This window comes from Haliotis cracherodii, unplaced genomic scaffold (genome assembly GCF_022045235.1).
Source record: "Haliotis cracherodii isolate W230 unplaced genomic scaffold, xgHalCrac1.p SCAF_7, whole genome shotgun sequence".
Taxonomy (NCBI): domain Eukaryota; kingdom Metazoa; phylum Mollusca; class Gastropoda; order Lepetellida; family Haliotidae; genus Haliotis; species Haliotis cracherodii.
This window is the reverse complement of record NW_027266330.1, coordinates 1,374,769-1,401,041: the sequence shown is the minus strand read 5'-3', so window position 1 is coordinate 1,401,041 and position 26,273 is coordinate 1,374,769. Positions and strand designations below refer to the sequence as shown.

At 40.2% G+C, this 26,273-nt stretch overlaps 2 protein-coding genes across 2 annotated transcripts in view; both read left to right on the top strand.

The window, feature by feature from the left end:
• LOC139447481 (von Willebrand factor D and EGF domain-containing protein-like) overlaps positions 1–26,273 on the top strand; it is a 58,183-nt gene that overhangs the window by 3,358 nt on the left and 28,552 nt on the right. The window contains exons 3-6 of the mRNA XM_071228877.1: positions 1,246–1,515; positions 3,365–3,485; positions 6,211–6,218; positions 6,400–6,438. Of these exons, the coding sequence (XP_071084978.1) occupies positions 1,246–1,515; positions 3,365–3,485; positions 6,211–6,218; positions 6,400–6,438 (438 nt within the window). The remainder of the gene's footprint in view (positions 1–1,245; positions 1,516–3,364; positions 3,486–6,210; positions 6,219–6,399; positions 6,439–26,273) is intronic.
• Positions 18,724–20,773, top strand: LOC139447486 (ankyrin repeat, PH and SEC7 domain containing protein secG-like). Its single transcript, XM_071228881.1, has one exon. It carries the CDS (start codon positions 18,855–18,857, stop codon positions 19,743–19,745), a length of 891 nt encoding a protein of 296 aa, XP_071084982.1. The 5' UTR covers positions 18,724–18,854; the 3' UTR covers positions 19,746–20,773.

Genomic DNA, 26,273 nt, shown 5'->3' with positions numbered 1-26,273 from the left:
CTCAATTGTCAATATCCTATTATCCCAAGTGGGAGTATGCATATTGCCGTCAATGCGGCCCACCCCCTTATCAGCAGTTGTTTATCAGAGGAAGTTGAAGTTTTTTTCTTCCAGTCTTCTCGATTCCTGTGGCTTTTCATTTAAACGAACACCTAATGTTTAGTTACCAGAGGTGTTTCCTTAACGCGCGTGAAATTCTGGGACGAGCCGAGCCCATGCCCTTTTAGGCAACATGCTACTGACTAAGATACGCAGGCATCGCGAAATATGTTGTTAGTGAGTGAGTTTTATACAGGGCTGTTTCCTAGTGAGCCCTTCAGAATGAGCCTTCAACACAGCACCCTACTGATAAGCAAAGCTGGTAGAGCTGTACATTTCTTCCCCTTTATTTGTGTCACACACATGAAGATAATTATAACCATGCGTGTGTCGGTCTGGTTCAGCTTGCCACATGCACAGAACTTTGTTAAACTAGAGAACTTAAAATCTTATGATGTCAAGTGAACATATTCACTGTTTGATAATTATTCATAAGCTCATGCTCATGGTATAGTTGGAATCGTACAATCGGCTGTGATTTTAACAGATATTTCTCATGGACATGGAAAGGGTTTTGTCGCTTTTGTTAGCTGTACATTGTAGGACCATCGAATAAACGCTATTGAAATTACTTTTACGTCACTCTTACCTTTGTGATACAACGCGATTGATGATGTATTTCAACCATGTTTTTACAGATATATGTAGATATTAATGTTACAAAACTTGAAATACCTAAAGCCCGTGTTCAGCTTCAATTGAATCAGAATATTAAGATTAGGTTTCCTGTTTTCTTTGTTCTTGTTAATTAATACATATACATAAATATTAATATCAATATAATTGAAATAAATATAAATGTAACAACAGGTTCTATATATATATATATATATATATATATATATATATATATATATATATATATTTATTATTTGAATGAAATACTATGAAGTTCCCCTCTATTTGAGTGAATGTGCACGCATCAGCTCAGGTCAAGTGTGTTCTTCAGTACGTTAGTCATAGGCCCATGTACAGTGGCATGTACATTCAAACATTGCATCATGCTTAACACGACATTCTCGTTGTTCATATGCTTCCCTTTGATATTAGTTTTGGAGGGATACAACAAGTCGTGTTATTGCATGAAAGTAAGAAAGTGCCAACAGTTTAATCAATATGATTATTTCTCATTTTCAATAATCCAAGGAAATGGTGAGGAGTGTCCCGTGGGTAAACATGGCGTGACCTGTGATGAAACGTGCAGCCCTAACTGTGCCCCCTTTTCCATGAACAAGTCAGTTCACTGTCACAAACTGACCGGAAGGTGTTCGGGAGGATGCATTGATTGGTGGCATGGTGAGCGGTGTGATTACCGGTGCAGCAGGAACTGCCTCAACAGGATCTGTGGTATACACGGTGGAGCTTGCACAGAATGTGAAATGAACTATTCAGGAGATTATTGTGAGATACACAAAGGTACGTTGACCCAATAATGTAATTTTGTATTTGGCATGAAAGGTAACATGTACACACTTATTCGTCCATGAAATAATACCTGGTTTATGATGTCACGCTCCAGTGAGCGTTTACTGGAGTTAAAATGCAAACATATTTTCTAGTTTCTGTATATTCGTATGATCAAAGGTTCATATTAATCATTATCTTGCATTATGGAAAAATTAAAAGAATTAGGTTTGATTCGGCAGCCTCTTTAAAAAAAAGGTTGCCTGGTACCGTTGCTCTGCAGGTTGTGACTGCACATTGGGGACTTGAGGACTGTCGTCACTATAGTTGAATTATAACGTTAACCAACAGGCAAAAACTAATGTTGTGGCTTTGTAGAAATGATTTGTATTTCACTTATGCCAGGACAAATAAATGCTAAGATATATGCTAGTGTGTGGAATGCAATGTTTAAATACCCCTGAAGGAAAATATAATTTAGAATCCTCCTTTTTAGCCGAGTCGGATGTCATCAGACTGAAATGTTGAACAAAATTGTTGCTTTTATAAACCATGATATTCCCTGCTACGGGCACAGATACACTGCTGCTGATAAGTTCATTCCTCTTACACCACTGAGAACATGTGACACAGGGATGCACACACACACACACACATTTTGTCTTTACTTACACGAAAATAAAATCATATCTTAGGTCACCTGACTGAAAGCCGTCCATCGCCAGCGGCACTGGCACAGGGTAATCACCCAACAGTTCTACCCGCCAGAACCACACTGCATCCCAGGACCTAACGTATAGTTGAAACGACACGACATAATTCCCTTGTAATGGATCAGCCAGGGACTGTTTATTGTATGAGGTGACGAAATGGATAGCTCAGAGACTTTGTAGGTTGCTCTTTAGTCAATCACGGGAATGCCAGACTCGATTGTGTCCAGTCTGCCGTCATATAGCTGACATAAGAAAACGTTTAAGTTTCTGGATAACACTTTCTGGTTTATTTCATATATTGACGTTTCGATGTAGATTCTTACACCGTTATCCAGCTGGAGTGACAACAACCAAGTGATGAGAGGTATATATGCATGATATGTTGTGATAAATAGCAGATTAACATTGACAACAACAGGTGATCGATAACAAGTAGCACACAGATAATTGGATGAAGCCAAATGTAGAGTAAGTATAATGCATAACACACGGGTGATGAAGCACAAAGGTAAAGAAGCCACACGTACAGTACGGATATAGAAAACAGTTATGACAAGCACAAGAGGGGTTGCAGCCATTAGCTTGGAGAATGCTTCCAGGGGATGGGGAGCCAGTGAGGATTGTATCGATGCCTACTTGGTGCTTAAGTAATCTGCAGATTCGATTAGATGTATTTGCAATGTAAGGTAGTGTGATAGCAATAGGGGCGGATAGTGGTCTGGTTGGTTTGTGTTTGGGCTGGAGTGTGGTGTCCTCTTGACTAGCTTGGTAGGTTACTTGTTGAGATTGGTGCAGACATGCTGCAGATGTTTAAGTTCATGGTCAAGCCAGATACGGGTGAATTGCGTAGTTATCTTATTGACGTCTGTCATTCACACCTAGAGAGTGTCAAGTATTTTCAGACTTTGATTAACTGTAGCTCTGAGGAGTGCTGTCACCTTCCCAATTGTTTGCAGATCGGAAACCTGTTTCATACAACGCCACTAGTCGTATGATAGCGATTTGGGTCACGTGACACGTGGGTCATTCGCAACAAGGGATATCTAAGGTTAAAGTCGCAATGCACAGGACGCTCACTTTAGTGTTGTAACACTCAAAACGTAATCTGGCATAATTTAGCATAACTGAGTAAATGTATTATTTTACAGAAACACCGAAGTCAACCCTACCGGTTGCGATACTTGTTCCCATGGTCACCATACTCATCATCATTATCATCATCTTCATCGCTGTGACTGTGTACAGACGGCTAAGAAGAAGACGCAGAAGGTATGACTATATGTCACTCAGACATGATAAGCCAAGACGATGCCTTTCATTCAAGAATAATAGGTTCTACTACTTGTGGGCGATTAACCGTGGCTTTTAGTGTGTGCACAAAGCTAATATTGCTTCCCAAGTGTGTTAACTGGTTGAATTGGCAACATATACGATTATCTTCAACTAGTTTGATGCTTCTAAGACATACCAGGCATGTTTGACTGCATTTAGCAAGAGATTCGATAGGGGCATTATTTATAACAACTTGTGACTGCTATCCTCTGCAAAAAAAACCCATAAACAACAGTCCTTTATTATCAGCTGTCTCTAAATGGGCAGTAATCACAACAACAATCAAACCATGTGTTACAGAAAACAGATCTTACATAGTATGTATTGATGATGTCAGGATTTGTTTTAAATGGCTTCTTGCTAATGTTACTTGCCATTCTTTTTCAGATCAAATCGGAGTAAGTATAAAAGCAATATTTGAAGGATACCAGTGATCACACATACAAACACAGAATAACACGTAAAGTACTAACAAGATATGAATTCCTTTGGTTTATTGCCTTAATTTGACAATTGTTAATGAGTGAGTAAATTTGTTTCAACACAGCTATCAGTGATATCATGGGATAACATCTTGATGATAGAGGAAAGCCCAGTGATGTAGGTCGATTTGGACGTGTTACAAAAAACATATTATAGAAAGCAAGAACCCTATATTGTACAATAACTTAAGGAGTGGATATATTCCTCACTTTAGTAACGTCCTTGATGTAGGTCTGATTAAAGGCAAAAGTAACTGCAATTTGTTCAATATTTGGATATTTTGTTAGAAACAGGTACATCGAACTCTCGTCTTTTTAAGATAATAGGCCTATTTGTATCTCTCTATAAGTTAAACTCTACCTCACTCAAGCGAAGTCGTAAGTAATCGAAGTTGGTGATGGCATCAAACTCATGATCAGCATCACCCTTCAACCCAGGCTTGATTCCACCCCACATACGTGTCCGGGTACTCTACATATTATGCTGTTCTTCCTCTGGAATAGGGTGTTGAGCTATTATCTGGTATAACATATTCTCAAGCCTACACGCTGTGACATACGTATCCTCTCTTGTAGCACCTCATCCAAGCTTCATGGCTGTAATAACTGCTTCATCCTTCCAACTTTTCAGATGACGTCATGTAATCAGTTTCTGACGTAATGGATAATTGATGACGTCATATTGTATGTTTCTTTACAATAAAACATTGTGACGTCATATGGCTTCTATTGACCAGTCGACATTGAGAATCGCTGCAATGCACTTGTGCAAATCTCGAAATGTTATTACACACACTCATTCTACACTTATGAGTAATATACTGATGATATTCCATGTGCCTGGTGAAATACCATTTTCCTCTCATCGTGTTATCGAGGGAATGGAGATATCACGAGATGACAGAAACATGATATTTCAGGAGACAAATGGAATATCCTATTTATTATTTCTTTTTGTGTAGTTGTCTAACTGAAGACTAAATTACCAAACTACAAATGGAAAATTTTGAAATGTAAATTCTTACTACCTAACACGGGGGGGACGTTCAACCAACCCTTGTAATTGCGAGTTAAAATGTAGAATCCGTATTGCGAAAACAACAACAAAATATCTGAGTTTTATAAAATTCTTTATCGTACATTTGGATATGAATATTAATAAAATCAAGTTTAAAAAAAACATTCTTGAAATCTACGAGACCGTTGTTGGAAGCGACTGAATACACGCTGGTCAAAGTAACAAAATGGCGATTTAGAGACGAACAGTCTCGATTGACATGTTTAGTGAGAAAACTACTGCTTATAACGAAACATTTTTCAACAAAATATAAAGGGGTAAGAACCGATATTAACTCCATGAATGATCATCTGTCATTGTTTTGCCTTGTCAATGTGGAACTAACCTTAATACAAGGGGAGATAACTTTTGTAAAAAACGTGTGAACATCACTACAGAAGAATATGAAGTACCATGTTCACTGCAGTGGAAATATAACTTTTCACACTGAAGTATATAATAACTAAGGTTTAGTAAAGTCTGACCCTAATTACTGACTGCCATTAAACAAGTAAAGCAAACACTGACAACATTGTAGCAAAAGATAGGAGCGTAACTTAGTGCCTATCAGCAAACCAGGAAACTGAAAGAAGAAGGTAAGCGTGGAATTAAATAACTTATCTAGTGCATCTGCTGAACAGCGTGACGTGTGTCCAGGTTTGCAGGCTTGAACCAGTGAAATCAAAACCCAAAAACCTAAGCGCTGGAGGCGAAGTGAACACTTAGCTAATTGACAAAATAACTGATGTCTATGTCACCTCACCAAGACAAAGCCAGTTACGGAACTTCCCCAGAGAGAGATATGCCTGTTGAGATCACCTATGATGATACCTGACTTAAGGAGTTGGTCAAATAGATTCTGTAGATCGGACTGCTGAAGATTTGAAGATGGAGAAATATACAAGGAACAAAGTGTGAAGGTTATTTGTAAAGTGATATTTGAATGCAGAGTTGAGCATTGATGATTAGAAATGTACTGATGCATTTCAAATTGATCAATTTGTTTGAGACAGGTTTCTTGGAAACTAAGTGCTGATTGTTTAATGTCTTGCGCTAATAATTGTACTTCAATAAATGTTTTCCTGAGTCCTCTGCAATTCCACTGAATTAAATGATGACAAAGCATGGGACGTGTGCAGGCTTCCAAAATGTTGACACTCATAGAAGTTATCGAACAAATAAATTTTCAAAGGAAAAGCGTCAATAGTTTATCCATCCAAAGACAGACTGTGTAAATCATTTATTTATTTTTTCAAAATATGGTCTTGAAGTAGATTATCCTTTTTTCTAAGACAAAGTTTCTCATTTTCAGAACCTGATGAATCTAGCGCAATGCTTAAACCTGATAAAGGTAAGAACATTGTTGTCAGTATTTTTATGCATTTTGTAGCTCATCTGACTGAAGTCACGTGAACTTATGTCATGACCTGTGTGGTCGGCGTCCGTCATGTGTCCTATATCCCAACCAAAGCAGAACATTCACATACTTGTTCCATGGCACCCTGATTCAAGAGATATGAAACCGGCAGCAACAATAAAAATGATTTTTTATTTAATGAAATTGGGAATATGAGTAGTGGTTTTAAATATTGACTATGATTTGACCTTTGAACCATGAGAGACAATGAAACATCTAGTGCCATTACGTGTTATTTTTGTAGAAAATGCTATGACATTTAGCATGCCTAGACTTAGGTGTGATGTTCCAGTTTAAAGAGACATTGCACTTTGGCATTAATGTTTCTCCTTTAGCTGACATATTCTGCCATCATTAGATTGTATTGTTGGTACTTCCTCACATTGTATGCAGTAAATATAGATACTCAATAGCAGCCCCTACAGTAACGTTTAAGCTATTAGCTACAAATTTAGGTGAGCTATATTTCTACTTTGTTTGGTTTGGTATTATTTGACTATATTTTTTCAAAATTCATGAATAAGTGAGTGAGTTGGGTTTGACGCCACTTGTAACAGTATTACAGTTATATCACGGCTTGTCAGCTTAATGTGGGAGGAAAGCCCGAAGTGATGCAGGTCTCAGACGTTAACCACTTAACTGAAACCCACGAGCACGGGTATGGTGCTGACAAACCTAGAAAAATAAACGGGTCGAACCGAGATTCGAACCCACAATCTTAGGTTTCTGGCGTGCCAAAGGGACGCAACTCTGCACAGGGAACCGCAGTGCCTTAGACGACTGGGCCACCCGTGCCCCCTCAAAATTCACGAATTACCTATCTATTAATTGTATTTGTAGAAACACAAAGGAACAAATTCCCATGCGTTTTCTGTAAGCATATGTAAATTCAAAACGTCAACGGTAGAGAAAGAGATTCCATGTGGCGTAAAATGCAGTGTTGCGGTCAAACTCATATGTATGAATCACTGAAAATCACTGTTGACACCAGGAAATGGGTAAACATGTCACAGCCCATCGGACCGCAACTCACCTCAGAATCACACCGTTTTCATATAAATACCTTTCTCCATGAAGTTGGTAATTACTGCCAATCAGTCTGACCCGAAATGGCCTAGAGTATTTGAGACATGTTTAGATTAATTGAGAACACATCCAAGCTTTTTGTATTTCAATTTTAAGTATAACTGTTTGGGTTTCTAGACATTCATATTTATCTTTGAATAGGATTGTCTAATAATGACTTGTAGATTCGTCAATACACTATGCTGCACGGGGCGTATATTGCAGCTCTCCTCGCAGTCATACATAGACGGATTATTTCTCTGCTTTGCACTACTATACGTGTAGTATACAACCAGGCCAAAAATAAATTTATCTGTATGAAAGAGAAACAATCACTGTCTATCCTGTTTCTCTAATATCAGTTCTTGTTGGTAAAGAAATAGCACGGAGTACATGTGTTGTGTTGAGATGATCACATTGTTTAGAAATACAATTGTTACAATTTTGCTAACATATCACTGTTTCTAGCTCTTGGTTGAGTGTTGTTGTTTTCAGTTATATGTGTGTGGGAGCTTGCCTTTCTATTTATCTTTAATATCAATATTTCATATCAATGTGACAAACATGTTTAGAATACTTGAATAAAGTCAGTGACAATCAATAGTATTGTGACAGAATAACCAGCAAAGTATATGACTTCGTGACTTCGGTAATCTAATAAAGATGACCTCTTTTAACTATGTTAAATATGTGGTTCTGTTCCTGTTGTATCATGTGGGAATTCAAGCCCTTAGAGGAACACTCGTATTCTTGTTTGTCATAACATCCGACTACATGTGTCATCAGACTCAGATGCCATGCATTGTTATCTCCACTAGCCTTGATTATCTACAGGCTGTCCTATTATTACGGTAGTATTGCCGACTGGAACATTAAACAACATGTGTTCACATACTCACCGTGTTATTTGGTGTTGATGTTATTGACAGTGAACTTAAGAATTGGCTTCCACTTTGCGTGAGCTCATTGGAGTAGGAACCGTATGAAAGGGGCCCATGGGGATGCCTACTGGCCAAATGTCCTATCCCAATTTTTACATAGATGTTTCAATGCAGAAGTCCAGCATTACATTTCATCTCGTCTCATTAACTTTCATGTGTGTAGGGGCATCTTTACACCCATATAGTAGGTCAACCGATATTTTATTTATTCATATGAAATTTTCATATCACTATTTCATACTCCGAGGGATGTAGTAAAGCCAATTGTAACGTGGAATGCTATAGTTCATCACACATAGATGTTACATGAGCGTATGTATGTTCCTTGCTCTACAGGAACACCTTTCCTTGTTTGTTTACAACAAATACATTAAGTTATATCATTAGATGAGAATGGTCTCTTTAAAAGAATTACCCCTGTAAGTCGGTCACAGTGATAGCACATCGTAATACATTTACACTAAATACAGGACTTTAGAATGACCGACATGGAAAACGTGACGAGAAAGAATTCCAAAGTTGTTACTGACCTTGTGACTATTACAAGTGTTAATCATCATTCCCCCATGAATTTGGAAAATACTGGATTCTGATTGGTCAATCACACTACACTACCAAGATTGACAAGAAATCAGCGACACCAAGCCCTTGGACGATTGCAAGCTGGACAAACCGCCTGGCAAGTACACATAAGGACCATATACAGGCTCCAGCAACAGTACCCGACCATCAACACTACAGATGACCGACAGCGAAGTGGAAGACCAAGGGCCACCACCTGCCGTCAGGATCGTCAGATTGTGTGAGAGAATCTTCAAGATTGGTTTTTTACTGCTGGGGAAACTGCTCGGCAGACCATGGGGACACACCAGCGACACATAAATGCGGACACCGTGCGTCGACGATTCACTAGCAGACACCTCCACTGTCACAGGCCACACCGAGGACTCATGTTGCCACCACGTCTTTGCCGGGGCCATCTCCAGTGGGCAACACAGCTCCAGCATTGGCGCCACCAGCAGTGGAGAAGCGTCCTCTTCTCAGACGAGGGACGTTCTTTTATCTCAACAGCAGATGGCAGAGAGAGAGAGTATGGCGACGCCTTGGGACACGTTATTCGGATGCTTGTGTTGGTGAGAGAGACTGGTGGGGTGGTCCGAGCATCATTGTGTGGGGTGGTATTGATCTTGCACAGATGGTCGACCCTGTGGTCTTCCAGAACATCGGTCCAGGGAGAGGTAATGGTGTCACAGCAGCTCGGTACATTGATCAAGTCTTGAGACCACACGGCTTACCTCATCTGGCACGTTGCTGCAACCACGAATTTCGTCATGATAACGACCGTGCCCACACTGCGAGAGCAACAAGAGACTTCCCCCAGAAGAATGGCATTAGAACCATGCAGTGGCCTGCCCTCAGTCCCGATTTAAATCCTACTGAGCACCTGTGGGACGAGATTCAAAGACGGCTGAATGACGGCCGAGAACTGCAACTGAACTGCGTCAGGCGTTCTTCAGAGTGTTTGTTCAAGTGCCTTTGACCTTCATCAACCGCCTCATCCATTCCATGTATCGATGATGCACGGCAGTCATCAATGCACATGGCGGACACACGAGATACTTACTTGTGATGCCATTTTCTCAAAGACTAGTGTTGTGTTTCACTTTAAGAATAATTGACACTTTAATTTCAACCTTGATGATCAGTTTTGCCAAGTTTTGTCTCAAAGTATGTTTACAGTGTTTGGACAAATAAGGTTTGTCCTATATCTAGCCATGGTGACGTTTCTTTTGCGGTTCAGTTACAAAATGCACAGATGTGGTAACTACAATATTCAAAGGATGTGTTGCAATACATTTGGTGCAGAAAACAAGACAGGAATCTAAAAAAGAGAATGTCTTTATGTTTTGGAGACAGAGTGCTTGGAATTTGGTGCTTTTCCATAACGAATGTGACGTCATATATTTTGCGTCACAATGAGCGATATAACGTCAAAATGATGACGTGCGGTGTAGAAAGAAATCCTTGCAGGGCTTGCTTTGTTTTCTTTAGGAATGCCTATCTCATGTTAGCTTACAAAGTTGCTGTGCTTATATGCCTGTCATGTGTTCGAGGGAACTATTACAGTGTAAACAAACTGCTTGAGTATATACAGCGCCATATTTTCTTTCAGGATGTTGTTGGTGATTCCGTAAATCAGATCGTCAACTGACTCAAAACACTTCACTCAGTATATATCACCAAAGAGTTATTTAATCATGGTAGAATGGAAATAAATATACTGTGTTTATAATGTAGAGCTGGGTTACCAGTCGATTTAACCGCGCTAAATTTAACATTTGAAACCTCATGCTGTGCGTTCGGTTCAAAATTCAATTTAGCGTGGTTAAATCTACAGGTAGCCTAGCTCTTCATTGGAAACACAGTATGTTTATCTCCTAATTGATCATTGAGAGGTGATTACAAAGTTGTGTAAAATACATACATAGGTAAATTTATAGTTTTGTCGCAGGTTCAGGCTTCTAGTCGTCCCAGAAAAATATTGAAGATGGAGTTTCTTTAAAATGTATTTATTTGCCTGTAACATGAAACGTCAGCATTAGAAAAGTGTTGAGTGCTGTCAGCCAATCCTACCAGGCTGACGGGTGACAATTGACTGTGCCTTTAAATTGCCGTGACGTCACAGGTAGAAGCCAGTGAATTAGGCGTTAAGCCAGGTACGGGTAGCACGTACGACTCATTATATGTAGAAAGTGGAGGAGCGGCCTTACGATGGATTAAAGTAGAAATAAGGCTGCCCATGACATATCCCCCCCCCCCACACACACACTTTAGAAAATGTTGTCCCCAACATTGAAAAGGATGAACCAATGAGGAGAAGTCATTGGGAAAATGGTTGCTGGGTAATGATCCAAAGACGAGAAGTCATCGGAGGAACTGATGCACTCTAACCTACACAGTGAACAACATAGGTTTGAATGATGCTATTCCCATTGAATGAAAACATAGAACTGGAGCAACACATGCAAACTACAACTGCTGAACAAAACTATATACAATCTTACAAATGATGCTATACAAAGAATTTGTTCATTGTGTCTGGCTTGTTCGTTGTAAAAACAAAGTTGGTAACCAACTCTTCGCTCCTCATCCAGGCAGGATATGTTCTCCGTTGGGTAGGCGTCCCCGACTTTAGACTCTCAGTTTGGGATGAAGCTGGAGGAGATCCAACAATGTAAACAGGAGAGGCTGCAACATCCACAGGTTCTTCAGGTATACTAGGATACGACTGGTAGGTCGAATCATCTGGAGCAGAACCTGTATGAGAATTGCTATCAGGTGATGTACCTGCTACTGATGGATCTTGCAAAACATCGGTTGATGAGTACAAGGGACCCGAGTCTTGAATCTTTGGCTGGGTCTGGTGGTCCTCAAGGGATCCACCAGACACAGAAGGCACAGGAGAATATGTGGTACGACCATAGGAAGAACTGTGCTCAGTGGGATGATCACTGGAAGTGTGATCGTTGCCTGACACGTGAATGTCAGACTGGGCTCTAGATCTTGCTTCACTCATTGTCTTGGCCTTGGTAACAGTACAATTTCCTCGTCACTGTCTTCGTCAGGAGCTCCTTCAGCAGCAAAGTATTCCTTCACTTTAAGGGAAGTTGATTTTTGGCTGCGTCTAGAGTTCTGTTGTGGGTGGTTCCTGGTTGGGACTGCTGGGGGGGGAAACAAATTCAAGTGGCAGAAGCATATTGCGATGAAGATTCTTCCTTATCCCGTCTTTGGTGTCCAGAGTCATTGTGAAGATACCTAAGAATCCTTGGTATTCTCTTTTTTGGTAATATCAGTTGGAGCCATGTCCCATCTGGACTCTGCAGCTGTCGATACAAGACGTCCTCCTTCACAACCAACTTGTCCCACTCATGAAGATACCTTCTGACTGTTGGATCCTCCAAAGAGCGCTGACAAGCTGTTGGTCTGTGTCCAAGGTTGTAGAAGTGTAGTATCTGCTGGATTGACTTATCACTTAGTTGCTCTTGCTTCCAAGACAATGATGATGGAGCCAGTGGGAATACTTCACCTGGGCACACAACATCCACATCACAGGAGAGACTCTCAGCAGAAACACATGAGGTCTGGTGAGCTTGACAGATGGCCTTGATGACTGATTGTTCTATCTTCTGTCTGTTCTCTGAATAATCTGGCCGCCTTGACATCAGCATCCTTGTTAGTGTTACCGGCACAGTAGGTGATGATAAAATCATATGCTGAGAGAGCAGCAAGCCATCTGTGTCCTGTAGCATCGAGTTTCACAGAGGTTCAGACATATGTCAGAGGATTGTTGTCAGTCTTAACTTCAAACTTGTTCCCACAAAGGTACTCGCGAAACTTGTCCCTGACTGCCCATTTGAGTGCCAAGAACTTCAGTTTATGAGCAGGGTAGTTCCTTTCACTTTTCCTTAATGCTTGACTAGCATAGGCAACCACTCTCATCTTGTCCTCTTGTTTCTGATACAGAACAGCCCCGAGTCCTTCTATGCTGGCATCTGTGTGGACCTCAAATGGAAGAGAAAAGTCTGCATAAGCTAAGCTTGGTGGTGTAGTCAAGTGCTCAATCAAAGTGTCAAAGGCTTGTTGGTGTTCTTGATCCCACTTCTAATTTGGATCTGGCTTAGCATTCTTTCTTTTCTTTTTTTTGGCTGTCCAGATCATTTCAGGGTTGAGAAATTCTGGCAAAGTTCTTGACAAAGCAGCGGTAATACCCAGTGAATCCAAGGAATTTTCTGACATCATTAACATCCTTGGGGATTGGCCAGTCCTTGCAATTGAGTGCAGCAATCTTGTCCGGGTCTGTTTCAATTCCGTTCACAGATACCACATTCTTTTGCTTATCATCTTCCTTCATCTCCACTTGCCAATATCCCGAGTGTAAATCCAGCTTTGAGAACAAGGAAGAACCAGAAAGACAATCCAGAGTTTCTTCTATCCTTGGGATGGCGTAGGCATCTTTAATGGTCTGTTCATTTAAGCTGTGAAAATCTAGACAGAATCTCAGAGACCTATCTTTTTTTCTCACAAGGACAAAGTTAGATGAATATGGACTGTGGGATTCCCCAATGACTTCACAGGCTATCATTTCATGAAGATGCTCTCTAACTTCCTCAAACATCCTAGGAGGTATATGTCTGTGAGGCTGCTTGAAGGGAGTATCATCACTAAGCTTCATCCCATGTCGGATGGTAGTACTGTGTCCTAAGTCCAAAAGGCTCTTTGACATAATACAATCCCACTTCTGGAGCAAAGTGAGATCTGTATGTGTTCCTCTGTTGCTCTGTCAGACAGGAGTCTGTATGATCACTGTTAACAGTTGGAGTGACATCTTCTTTGTGATGAGTCTTCGTGGGCAGTGCATTGATTGGTACCTGGCTGAGCACACGTACCTGATGAAGTTGACATAGTTTTGCTTTGGCAGGAATGGTGATGACTCGAGCTGATAGATTACAGATTCTGACTGGTACTCTAGATAGTCTACCTCTCTTAACAATCTCTACCAGTCTTGGGCAAACAGATTATCCAGTCTGTAAATCGTGTCCAAGTCATAATGTTCCGTGACAGCCATGGATCTTCCTGGAGCGTGTCTGACAAGGCCACAGATGGTCATCATCTGGTTTGGATAAATGCAGATAGGAGCTTTGTTTGTTGACTTGACTTGGCCAAGTAGTCCTCCTACAGCCTGAGAGCGCAGTGCTGTTATCCATGGTGCTGGGATGTCAGTGTCTGGTGCTTTCATTTGCATCTCAACTAAATCAATTACGTTGGTTCCAAGTACGAGTGGTACATCCTTGTTGAGTGTCAGTGCTAACGAGTATAGGTACCAAATACTCTGTATCGACAAAGGGGATGTAGATCCTAGCCTCGATGTACCCTGAATATGGAAGCACATAATCACCTGCCAGTTTCACTTCAACGTTTGTGAGGTCCTTCAGTTGAAGATGACTAAGACTGGATTGGTAATATCCTTCTGAAACTGTGGTAATCATGGATCCTGCATCTAATAGTGCTGGACAGTCAGAACCATCAATGTTGATATGTTGCCGACCATTCTCTGATGTAAATCCAATGAGGGGCTAGTCCTGTGTTAAGCCTCCACTTGCCCCGCAGCAGTAGGCTGAATTAGTTTAACGATTGACCACGATTATACCTCCTGCCTCTTCCTTCACCTCGGCCTCTACCTCTAGAGCTGGTGGGTCTCAGCTTGTAATCTGGAGGTGGGTGTTCCTTGCGAGATTCCAACGCTGTTAATCTGTCCAAGATCTGCTGGAGTATCTTATTATCGGTCGTTTCCTCTGAGATGTCTCTAGTTTCTCCAGTCTACTAAGAAATTCCGATAACTGCTCAAACACCTTGCTGGAAGAGGTGGTTGATGAATCCACGGTCTGTGGCTGGTGTTGTGTACGAGTGGACTTGGGCTTGACTTGAGAATTGGAAGTGAGCTCCTGCTCAATAATTCTCACAGTCTGCATAAGTGTACTGAAGTCCAGGTTGGAATAAAAGGCATGTCTTGTAGCATCCTTCAGATGGGTACTCCTAAGTCCAGTCCAGAAGCGGTTCCTTAGCATAGCACTGCTAGCTGGTTTATCTGTGTACGTTCCTCTATCCAGTGCTCGTTGAAGTAAATCCTCAAGACGAATTAATAATATCAGTCACTGTAGCGTCTCCACCCAAGGGAAGGAGAATACGAGCAGCATCACCTTTAAGTGACTTCCTAACTGCCTGAGTCAGAGTGGCTGTAGGATAAGTGTCGTCTCTATTGAGGCATCGGATCTCGAACTTCCACATCTCAAAGGATGTTTCTCCCTTACTCCCCGGATCTTCACCTGAAAAGGTAGATATCCTAAGTGGTTGCTGATATACAGGCCAAGGAGAAGTCGAGAAAGGCTGTGGATAAAGCGAGGGTTCCCACTTGCTGCTGGACCAGGAGTGAAAGGAGAATAACCTGGTTTGATTGGTGTGAACATGTGTTCCGGGCTTGGGTTGGGTGTGTACAGATGTTTCTGTTTTGGTTGGGTTGTAACTTGATGAATGTTATATTTACCAGTGCTCTTCAAGTAGGCTAACATCTTAAATTCATCTTCATCAGATAAAACTTCAGACTTGACTTCCCAATCTTCACCACCTTGAGCCATGTTGATTAATACAACCAATGATATGTTGACAAATATGTTATATGTCTATAGTACATGTGAGCTACACACCCTGGTTGTATGTATACCAGTGAATGTAAACAATGACAATGTATGTCACTGAATTAATTACATGACCATGTCAACACAACCCGGCTGTGCACACATCAATGTAAAAAAAGGACAATATGTCACTGAACTACATGCTGAAGCACTGTTGTATGTATATACAATGGGGGAAGCAATGCTTTGATATGTGATAAAGAAACACAATATGAGCTCCAATACACCAATTGCAAGTATGCAATATACAAGTGATCTGATCACCAGATATGTGTTTAAAGAAAACAAATAAACACATATTAATCGCAGAAAATATGCACAAAAAGCACCAAACCTTCAGAGTGTGGACTAGGAACACAACGGTGCAGGAAAGCACCAGTAAAATATACCCGATGGGCTGAACCGGAATAAATAACTACCTCAACAATGACGTACCCAGACGAAGAGAACACCAAGGGAGACAATCGCCGACAGGTAAAGTGAGTGAGTGAGTGAGTTGGGTTTACCGCCGCTTTTAACAGTATTCCAGTTATATCACGGCTTGCCAGCTTAATGTGGGAGGAAAGCCCGAAGTGACGCAGGTCTAAGACGTTTACCACTTCGGTGAAACCCACGAGCACGGGTATGGTGCTGACAAACCTAAAAACATAATCGGGGCGAACCGGGAATCGAACCCACAATCATAGGTTTCTGGCGTGCCCAAGGGCCGCAACTCTGCACAGCGAATCGCGGCGCCTTAGACGACTGGGCCACCCGTGCCCCCTTTACTAACTTGAAGTTACATTACTTGATTGGTTATTAAGTAGTATATTCGATATAATTGATACACTAGCAAAGGTAAAGTATGAGGATGGGTGAAAAGGACAGAGAGACAAATGCTAAGGTGACATGGGGGTGTAGGTATATACTAACACTTTATTGATATAAACTAAGTCAAATGATTGATGGAAATTAAGTTACATTTACTTTAACACGAACGCGGCCAAACAACGCGGAAACGTATAACGCGAGTGCAGCTGTTATTAGTGCAAGTGTACGTGACGGACGCGCTCACACATGCAATCACGTAGTGTAGATAATGAAGAACAACAAACCCCCAATATCATTGACAACACTGAAGATCGTTTTACAGACGATGAAAATAAGACATGGCAATGAAACTAAATTTAAACTAAACTAAACTAAACTAGAACCAAATGCTAAACTAAATACTATAAACACAGGAACTAAGATAAACTGCAGTAGTAGATATTCTAGCTTAAAACGATTGGCGTATAATGCACCTATAGGTTTTAAGATAGAACACAAGTTTATTTACGAAGTATATATTGCGCCATGGTTGTAAATGTATCATAAAATGCGTGTATACACAGAAAATAAAGTTATGACATGCAAGTCACGGTAACACAGATGATGAAGTGTTTATAAAGTAGACGATGATGTAAAGTCTTTAAGTCTGATGATGATCACTTGTTAAAAGTTAAGACCAGAATATATATCACAGGTGGAAGTATCACAGATAAACACAGTCATGGTTGATGTCACGGGTATCACACAGTCACTCACAGTAATCGTGAATCAGTCACTTGTTGGTAGGTTGTATGCAGTATCATGATCAATGCATCGGCGGTCGAGGTACCATGCAAGTTGTGTTGCCCAGGTATAATGACAACTCCGTCCCTGTTCGGGCGCCATTTTGTCGCAGGTTCAGGCTTCTAGTCGTCCCAGACAAATATTGAAGACGGAGTTTCTTTAAAATGTATTTATTTGCCGGTAACATGAAACGTCAAAATTAAAAAAGTGGTGAGAGCTGTCGGCCAATCCTACCAGGCTGACAGGTTACAATTGACTGTCCATATTATATATGATGTATATAATAATGATAGGAGTAAAATAGGCAAAATATATATGTAAGCACTGTGGCTATGCACAGAGTGCTTTTATGATGAGATAAAATGCTGACGTCACACTTATGGCGCGAAGTCAGTGATCCATAAAATTGTGTTTTGGGTATAATATGTTATTAAAATACGAAACATGTATACATATAGTGTTATTCCTTTCACACACTGTCTTACGTGTATGCTAGTGCAGTAATTAAGTTAGTGTTAGCGATTTGCGCGATGGTTACAATATACGCAATTGATTCTTTACTAACTTGAGTGAGTGAGTGAGTTGGGTTTAACTCCGCTTTTAACAGTATTCCAGTTATATCGCGGCATGTCAGCTTAATGTGGGGGGAAAGCCCGAAGTTTAACTAACTTGAAGTTACATTACTTGATTGGTTATTAAGTAGTATATTCGATATAATTGATACACTAGCAATAAGATATAGATGAAGAAGGCATATATAAGGGAGGTGCTTACCTGTAACATGAAACGTCAACATTAGAAAAGTGTTGAGTGCTGTCGGCCAATCCTACCAGGCTGACAGGTGACAATTGACTGTGCGTTCAAATTGTCGTGACGTCACAGGTAGAAGCCCGTGAATTAGGCGTTAAGCCAGGTACGGGTAGCACGTACAACTCATTATATGTAGACAGTGGAGGAGCGGCCTTACCATGGATGAAAGTAGAAATATGGCTGCCGGCGACAGTTTGTTGTAGACAGTCACTTGTCCGTCTTGGCACTGTTCGAGTCCATAGTTTGGATCAACATTTCTACGTTTTGTTCACATGCATAGGCTGTAGTGATGATATTCTTGCACGGATATGTATTTAAACGTATGCCAATGTATGCCAAAACGCTAAGTTCAGGATTATAGTGTCCAGTGAGTCAGTAACTTGTCATGCTAGGGAAGTCGTAGTGGTTTCCCCTGGAACGTGTAAGTACACGTAGTCCGTCAGGGTTGATGTCATTTCAAGAATACTTTCTCGTGAGAAAAGTAGGAATGTCAAAATGTGTCATTGTCATGTGACCTCACGTGAAATTCAAAAGCCATATGTGATGCATATTACCAGCTGTAATCCTTTGTGTTACAGAGCCTCAGGACACCCCTCTCATTAATGCCTGCAAGGAGGGGAATTTACAGAGAGTGAGAGCCATCCTGGAACATAGCCTGGAGGACATCAACAAGAAAGCCTGTGGCGGGATGACACCAGCGATGTGGGCAGCAAGAAGGGGACGTAGAGAAGTGATTGACCTACTTGAGAAGAAAAAAGCTGATCTGGAACTGGTTGATGGTTTCAGTTACAATATCCTTCACTGGGCCTGTCATGGAGGGCATGTGGCTATGGTGAAACATATTGTCTCAAAGAACATGGTGGACATCAACAGTAAGGGGCAGGATGGTAGAACCCCAGTGATGTGCGCAGCTCGTGCAGGGGAAAAGCGAATGTTTGAGTTACTTGTAAGTAAAGGGGATCTTCCTTTAGGAGTGGACTATGACGGAAACAACATCCTTCTACTGGCCTGTTTTGGTGGGAATGTGAAGATTGTGGAGTACATTATCTCACATGATGCTCCCAATATCAATTGTACAGGAGAGTCCGGGAGAACTCCATTGATGGCAGCAGCATACAAGGGACATGGACACATATTTGACTTACTTGTGACAAAAGGAGCTGATCTGACACCAGTTGATGATGCGGGTGACAACATCCTCCATGTGGCCTGTCTGGGGGGAGATGTTGATGTTGTTACCCGTTTGCTCGAGCAGGGCAAGGTGGACATAAACAGTCGAGGTCATTACAGCAGGACCCCCTTGATGATGGCAGCAAGACGAGGGGAGCACGATATATTCCGCTTACTTGTAAATAAAGAAGCTGATGCATCACCTGTCGATGATGACAGTAACAACATCCTTCATTTGGCCTGTAAGGGAGGACAACTGGAGATAGTGAAGTATATCCTCGGAAACATGATGACAGACATTGTGGACATCAACGCCAGAAACCAACGTAATGAAACAGCAACCATGCGTGCAACAAATGGGAGTGAAGTGCGTAACCTTCTTGTGTCACGTGGTGGTTGCACACGTTAAATGAAAGTCAGACGACAGGTTAATCCCCCACCTGAGAACGTCTGGTGATTGAATATGTTCAAATTTCAAGTCACATCGGCAATATGTCATCCATGTCGTTAATGACAAAGGTTAAAGTGAGTGAGTTAATATTTAACAGCAATATTGTGATGAGACAAAGACTTATATTACGTTTGAATAAAAAACTGTCATTGATGGAGAATAAAATAACTAGATTATACCAGTTTCGATTTTAAAACAAGTTGAGAAGATTTAAGAGAAGAAATTATAATTCAATAATACAATATGTAAATGGGCTATAGATCATCTCCAGCATCCAAAGTTAACCCATTATACTAGAGACCGTGGGAACTTATGATACTTCTGCTATCTGCAAAGTTCCCCAGCAGAATTTACACCATCCCTGCAGCTGCTGGTGATGGGTCGCACATTGAATAATGTGTTCTTACATAACCTCACAATGGGAAAATAATGTTACACTACTTCAACCCCCTTTGAGGATAAAGCCACCAAACATCTAGGTTATTTAACCATCAACATAATTTCAAACTGTATCAAGTTCAATTTGTTTTAAAAAACCTATAATTAGATTAGAACTATTACCATTGAAAATGCTTATTTGATGATGATTTGATATCCCTTGAGATTGAAAAATCGACACGGGTAAGCAGTATATGTTTGACTGTGATTCTTTCATCACAAGGAATGCAGAATGTAGGAGCCTCACCTTTCAATAATCACTCCTGTGTATAACGAGAATTGGCAATACGACATGACGTCGTCGCAGAATGATCTCTTTTCAAATCTGGATTGACAACCCAAATATGTGTAACCGATTTATTGCATGTAATTTATTTATACGTAATTGGGAGTCCCACTTCGTTTGCATTAAATCTTTGATGTAACATCTAATTACAGGTTTATAATCACTGTATGGAATTAGAAGTGCTGTCACAGATTAGTTGAGTGCTGCTTTAGCAGCAGCGGCCATATTTTACCAGTGATTCCGACATGACTGGGTAACCAACAACAGAAAGATCTTTGTGTCATATTATAATTTCTCGTAAAAGTGGATGTTGATATGAATTATTCATAGTGGCATGAAGGCAGAAAAGGGAATCAGATATTATTATGTGGTATTTATGCATTCATTTATTTGAGAGATGTTAATATTGCCCGTGATTCTGCTGCAAAAAATGAACTGTCATATCTTGGCAATATGGTTCTGGATCCAATGACAGTAGCGCTAGCAACTGCGTCACCCTCCTTAGATCTATCTGTAATTATAGATTTGTAAGTATTGTAGATGTTTCTTAATTGGCTAGCTGATACAGCTGTTGAGTAGCAGATTTCTTTTGTGTTGTTAATGAAAGATCTACCTGTGGTTTTACTAGTTTCCACTGAGGAGACGACAGAATTTTAGTCGGATATATGTTTGTGAGGTCAATTTTTACAGCAAACATCTGTCGTCCGGACGTCAACAATTTTTTCAAACGACTAATTGGTAATTAATGAAATTTTACTGGAAGCATCCCTTGGTGGTGTGGATTAAAAAATTGTTCAAATGGTTTCGCTGAGCACCAGGGGTCTGAGAGGCGGGGCAAAATAGGCGTAATTTGGCTATATTTCTTTAAACGACTTCTTCTCTGGAACTAAGCGACAGATATCAGCCATATTTGGTAGGAAGCATTCTCCGATGATGTGGATTCAAAATTGTACAAATGGTGGGGCTGATCCCCAAATGGGGCTGAGGGGTGGGGCCAAATAGTGGTTATTTAGTAAATTGCTTAAAACGACTTCTCAGGTACTAAGAGATAGATATCAACCATATTTTGTTTGAAGCATTCACCGGTGTGTGTGTTAAGTTTTAAGTTACTACCCACGACCCGATAAAGGCCTCAAATCCATACGGATGTTTTATTTCTTAACAATGAGAGTGTTATCACATTTGATTGGCTTATACATGTAGCTTCTGTAAACTAAGTAGGGCTATTTTGATTGGTTTAGAAATGCACAGGTTTTTCTTGTTGTAAGCATGTCACATGCATGGTCACTTGCTGGTGACATAAGGAGAGAAAACATCTTTGCTCTTCTGGAACATTTGGAAACAAAAGCTCGCGTCAGTTTAGTTTGTTTTAGAATATTTGTTTGGAAAAAAAATATGCATCAACAATTGTTTGTATTCTAAAATTTCATTCTTTGATCTAATACGAATAAAATATGCATAAACTTCTTCTTTTTTTATCTATTGGGCATTTGTTAACATTACACCTGGTATCATTACTGTTTGATAGGGATTCATAAACATGTGCTCATGACATATTCGCTTTATTTACTTAACATGGTTACCATTTAGTAACACATCTATCTTCCGAGGTCCAGGACAATTGGTCAATAATGAAAGCAAATGTCATATGAAGTTTATTATGCTGGACTTCTCCATTGAAAACACGTATGTAACATTTAGGGGAAAGACATTTAGGCAAGAATAATGCATCCCCTTGCTGATGTGTTTCTTTATCCACATTTATGCTCGGACTGGCAAAGTCAAATATAGACAATTTTGCCAAGGTGTTCAACTAAAGCTTCTGGTACATGGAAGATCTCATATCGTTCAAAAACTTTCAAAAAGCCGATTCCTGCCACTTTTCTATAGTCATTTTAGTTTTGGACATTTTCGCTTTTGTTTTAGACATTTCCATTTTAGTTTTTGACATTTTCGCTTCACATTTCAGCGATTCATTAGCTACTTGAAAGTACATGTTTTCGGTTGTTTTAATACATGATTTATCAAATATTTGTATGACAAATTTGCACAATGCTCCGATCAAAGTTAGTGAATATATTGAAAAACAGACTCCATGTCCCTTATGGGCCACCGTAGAAAATAGACTGAACTTTATGATGATTCACCCCAGCAGGATGCCTGGGAACCCCTCGGTTCCCTAGCACGGTACCTGGGGTCTTATATATTCCTCTGACTCTCACAGAAAACCTGGGAACTTACTAACTCCACAGCAGGAGGCCTTGATTACGAAGAAGGGTTATTGGGATCTCACTGAAGGATACCCGGCATTCAACTGACTCTACAGACGGATATATGTAATATTGATTACTCCTGTAGGACACGTGCGATTCCAGACACCCAAGCAGATTCCGGTGATAACACTGATCCCCATCAGGATACCAATGATATCGCTGCCTCGCTGGTAGGATTACTGGGATCTCACTAATTCGAAACCGGGATGCCTTAGACTGGTGCCACTCATGCAGGATGCCTGGCCCCCCTCTAGCATGATACCTCGGATCCCACTGACTCTCCAGGAAGTCGTGGATCCAAATGGTTCCAAAATAGAAACCTGAAATCTTGCTGACTTCCCAGCATTATTTCTAGAATATCAGCAGGCCAGCAGGATGTCTTGGATACCGGGGAACTTGGTGATTCCCCTGCTGGAATCCTGGGAACTTTCAGTGACTCTCAAACAGCATGCATGTGAAACCGGGACCGGTTCATACCATGAAAAACAAACACAGGTGTTGTTCGCAATTTTGGCCAAGTTTTTTACTAATAAATTGAACCCTGAAACAATTGTAAAACATTCATCAGACAAATAAATATCTCACTAAATGTGACCGTATACAAAATTTCCATTCCATTACCTATCAGTTCTAATTACCCAAGCTTCCCGTTTGTCCATTGCCTATTACCTATCCTTGATAACTTAAGAAGTTGTCCACCTATCAGCGCTCATTAACTATTAAGTGTTGGCTTCCTTTGTCTATTGGTTATCTCCTATCACTGCCAAATAACTGTTGGCTTCCGTTATTAAGTTTCCACCTTTGTTATTTTATTACGTTTGTTGTTCTTACAGGTACATATATATGTTCTCTGCCTCATGGCATTTACTCACCTAGAAGCTGACATCCATATATCCTCGTCCATGCTCCACATTATTCTTAAAGATTAACAGTTAAGAGAGATTGGATGTCTGGATATTAATATAACTTGATGGGAAATTAGCTAATGAAAGAAAACTCGTACCAAATTTGATGGATAAAACAATACATTTAGTCCACTACAGAAATCTTAAGTTATATCTATCATTAGGTTTGAAACTCAAGGAAAAATACATAGAGTTCTTAAGTTTTATCAAAGTATTTGGATGCAACCCTATATAAGGCTGGACACATATGTAAGAAAGATGGCTACTGGTGAATTCGTAAAGAACCTATATAAGCCCAGGAATAACTCATATATAAGTATTTGGTAAAACTATGGAGAAGCTAAGGAAGGGTGTTGATGTTTTACAGGTCAGATCTTATGATAAAGAAAGATTTATGACTTATAGCTAGTCCAGCTTTTAATAGTCAGAATATATTTGATAATGACTTGGTGGCATTACATAAGAGGAAGGAAAGTATGAATATTCTTCATATATATATTCTTTTTATATGACTTTTATTACAATGAATTTAGGGAAAGCAATATGGTTATAGATCCGAGGTGTTATATACTGATACAAATTCTTTATTAATGGAGGTATAAAGATATGGCAGGAAAGAATATATATGTATGATACAAGTGTTTACCTGAAAGATAATCAATTACTCAGCACAGTGAATAAAAAGGTATTTAGGTAAGATTTGATATGAGTGTGATTGACTAAGAAGCAGAACTAAAAATAACATTTACAACATGAACTTTAGGAAGTGATAATCACAGGATATATGAATTAAGAATGAACAAGACATCATTATCTCCCTCAGATACAAAGAGATGGTTTGATTAGGATTGTATTAAAACCTATGCAAATGGTTTGTGAGGGAGGTAATTATACTGTATATCCGGGAACTAATAGCAACCCTTCTCGTACAAATCCTCTGCCTGACCCATCTTTAAGGTACTATTAAAAAAGGCTCACTTTCTTTCATAAAATATGATTGATTTTGTATGGAAAAGGAGACCAAACTGAATCAGTTGCTCAGCGAAATAAAATATCTTACACTTACTCTATTTGGAGGTTTTTGTTCTTTACCTCTCCATGGTGCTGGAGAATCAGATGTCACAGATTTCTTTCTAATAGCATTGGATGGTTTCTTACAAATTAATCTTGTTACTTCATTATTGAGCGCTGATATAACATCTGATAATCATGTCTCCCATTCCATTTATTTCATTTCAGTTCCATATTGATACAGAAATAAGCATTCTGCTAATGTTCACTTATATCTTTCAACAATAGCCTGTCTGCGACATACCTCTTTTTCGTCACGTCTGATTGTAACATCATGCTTTGTTTATAGTTTAGTTTCTGATCCCTTAAACTCGCGTCGAGGATCTGCTTGAAATAATTTAGGCCATTGTAACATCCAAACAGCCAAATATCGAAATCAAAAACATAATATCTCTACGAAACCTTGGCAAGCTATAACAACATCAGCAAGGACTAACCTTTGAAACGAAAGCAAAATTCCATGAAGAACAGCACAAAGACTAGTCCAAATGTGAATACCACAATGACCAACTCTGAGAAGTACCATGTACGACCATAGGACAGTAACCTCAAATGTGACATTACGGGAGATAGTAAGCTACACTGTTAAAAACAAAGGGGCGATAGGGGTTGCGCCCTGGCAGACCATTGTGTGATAGTGCTAGATGATTAAAGGTGTGGCAAAACACTCATTACGTTGACAATTAGGAAAGCTGAAGTTTGAAGTATATACTGTTTAAACAAACTTGACTGAGTATTTAACATATACATATATTACTATTTTTGATACTTTCACACAGGGCGGTCGGGTAGCCTAGTGGTTAAAGCGTTTGCTCGTCACGCCGAAGATCCGGGTTCGCTGGATCCGTCATGGTGTGGGGGTGTTGTTCCTACGATTGTAAACTTGACCTCATCACAGTTCCCGGAACACTGAATGGACAGAGGTACCAGAACTTGATCCTGGACGGTGCTGTTGTGCCTCATTTCGATAACCATGCTCTCGCCACACGTCCAGTCTTCATGGACGATATTGCCAGACCACATCGTGCTCGAGTTGTTGTTCAGCATCTCCAACACAACGCCAGTGAGATACTACCCTGGCCTGCCAGAAGTCCAGACATTAATCCTATTGAGCATTTGTGGGACATTTTGGGACTTAGGGTGAGAGCAAGGGATCCTCCAGTTCAGAACCTTCAGGAATTGACCCATGCATTGCATGATGAGTGGCAGCAGATCCAACAGAGATTCAGACGTCTGGTGACCAGCATGAGACGGCGTGCAGAACATGTTATCCAAGTGCGAGGCGGTTACACCACATACCGAGTTAGCCAGTCATTGTGGACCTTACTAGTGTGTTTGACATCAATGAAATGTGAACTGTGTTTTGTGTCTGTTGTAACTACTCCGGGAGCCATACTTATTTCACCTTATTTCACGGTGATTTTAGTTAACTTTAGTTTGCTACAATTAAACCCTCAATTAGTGCTCAAACGGTCTTGTGTTGTCAATTTTCTGACTGAACGCTCACATGAGG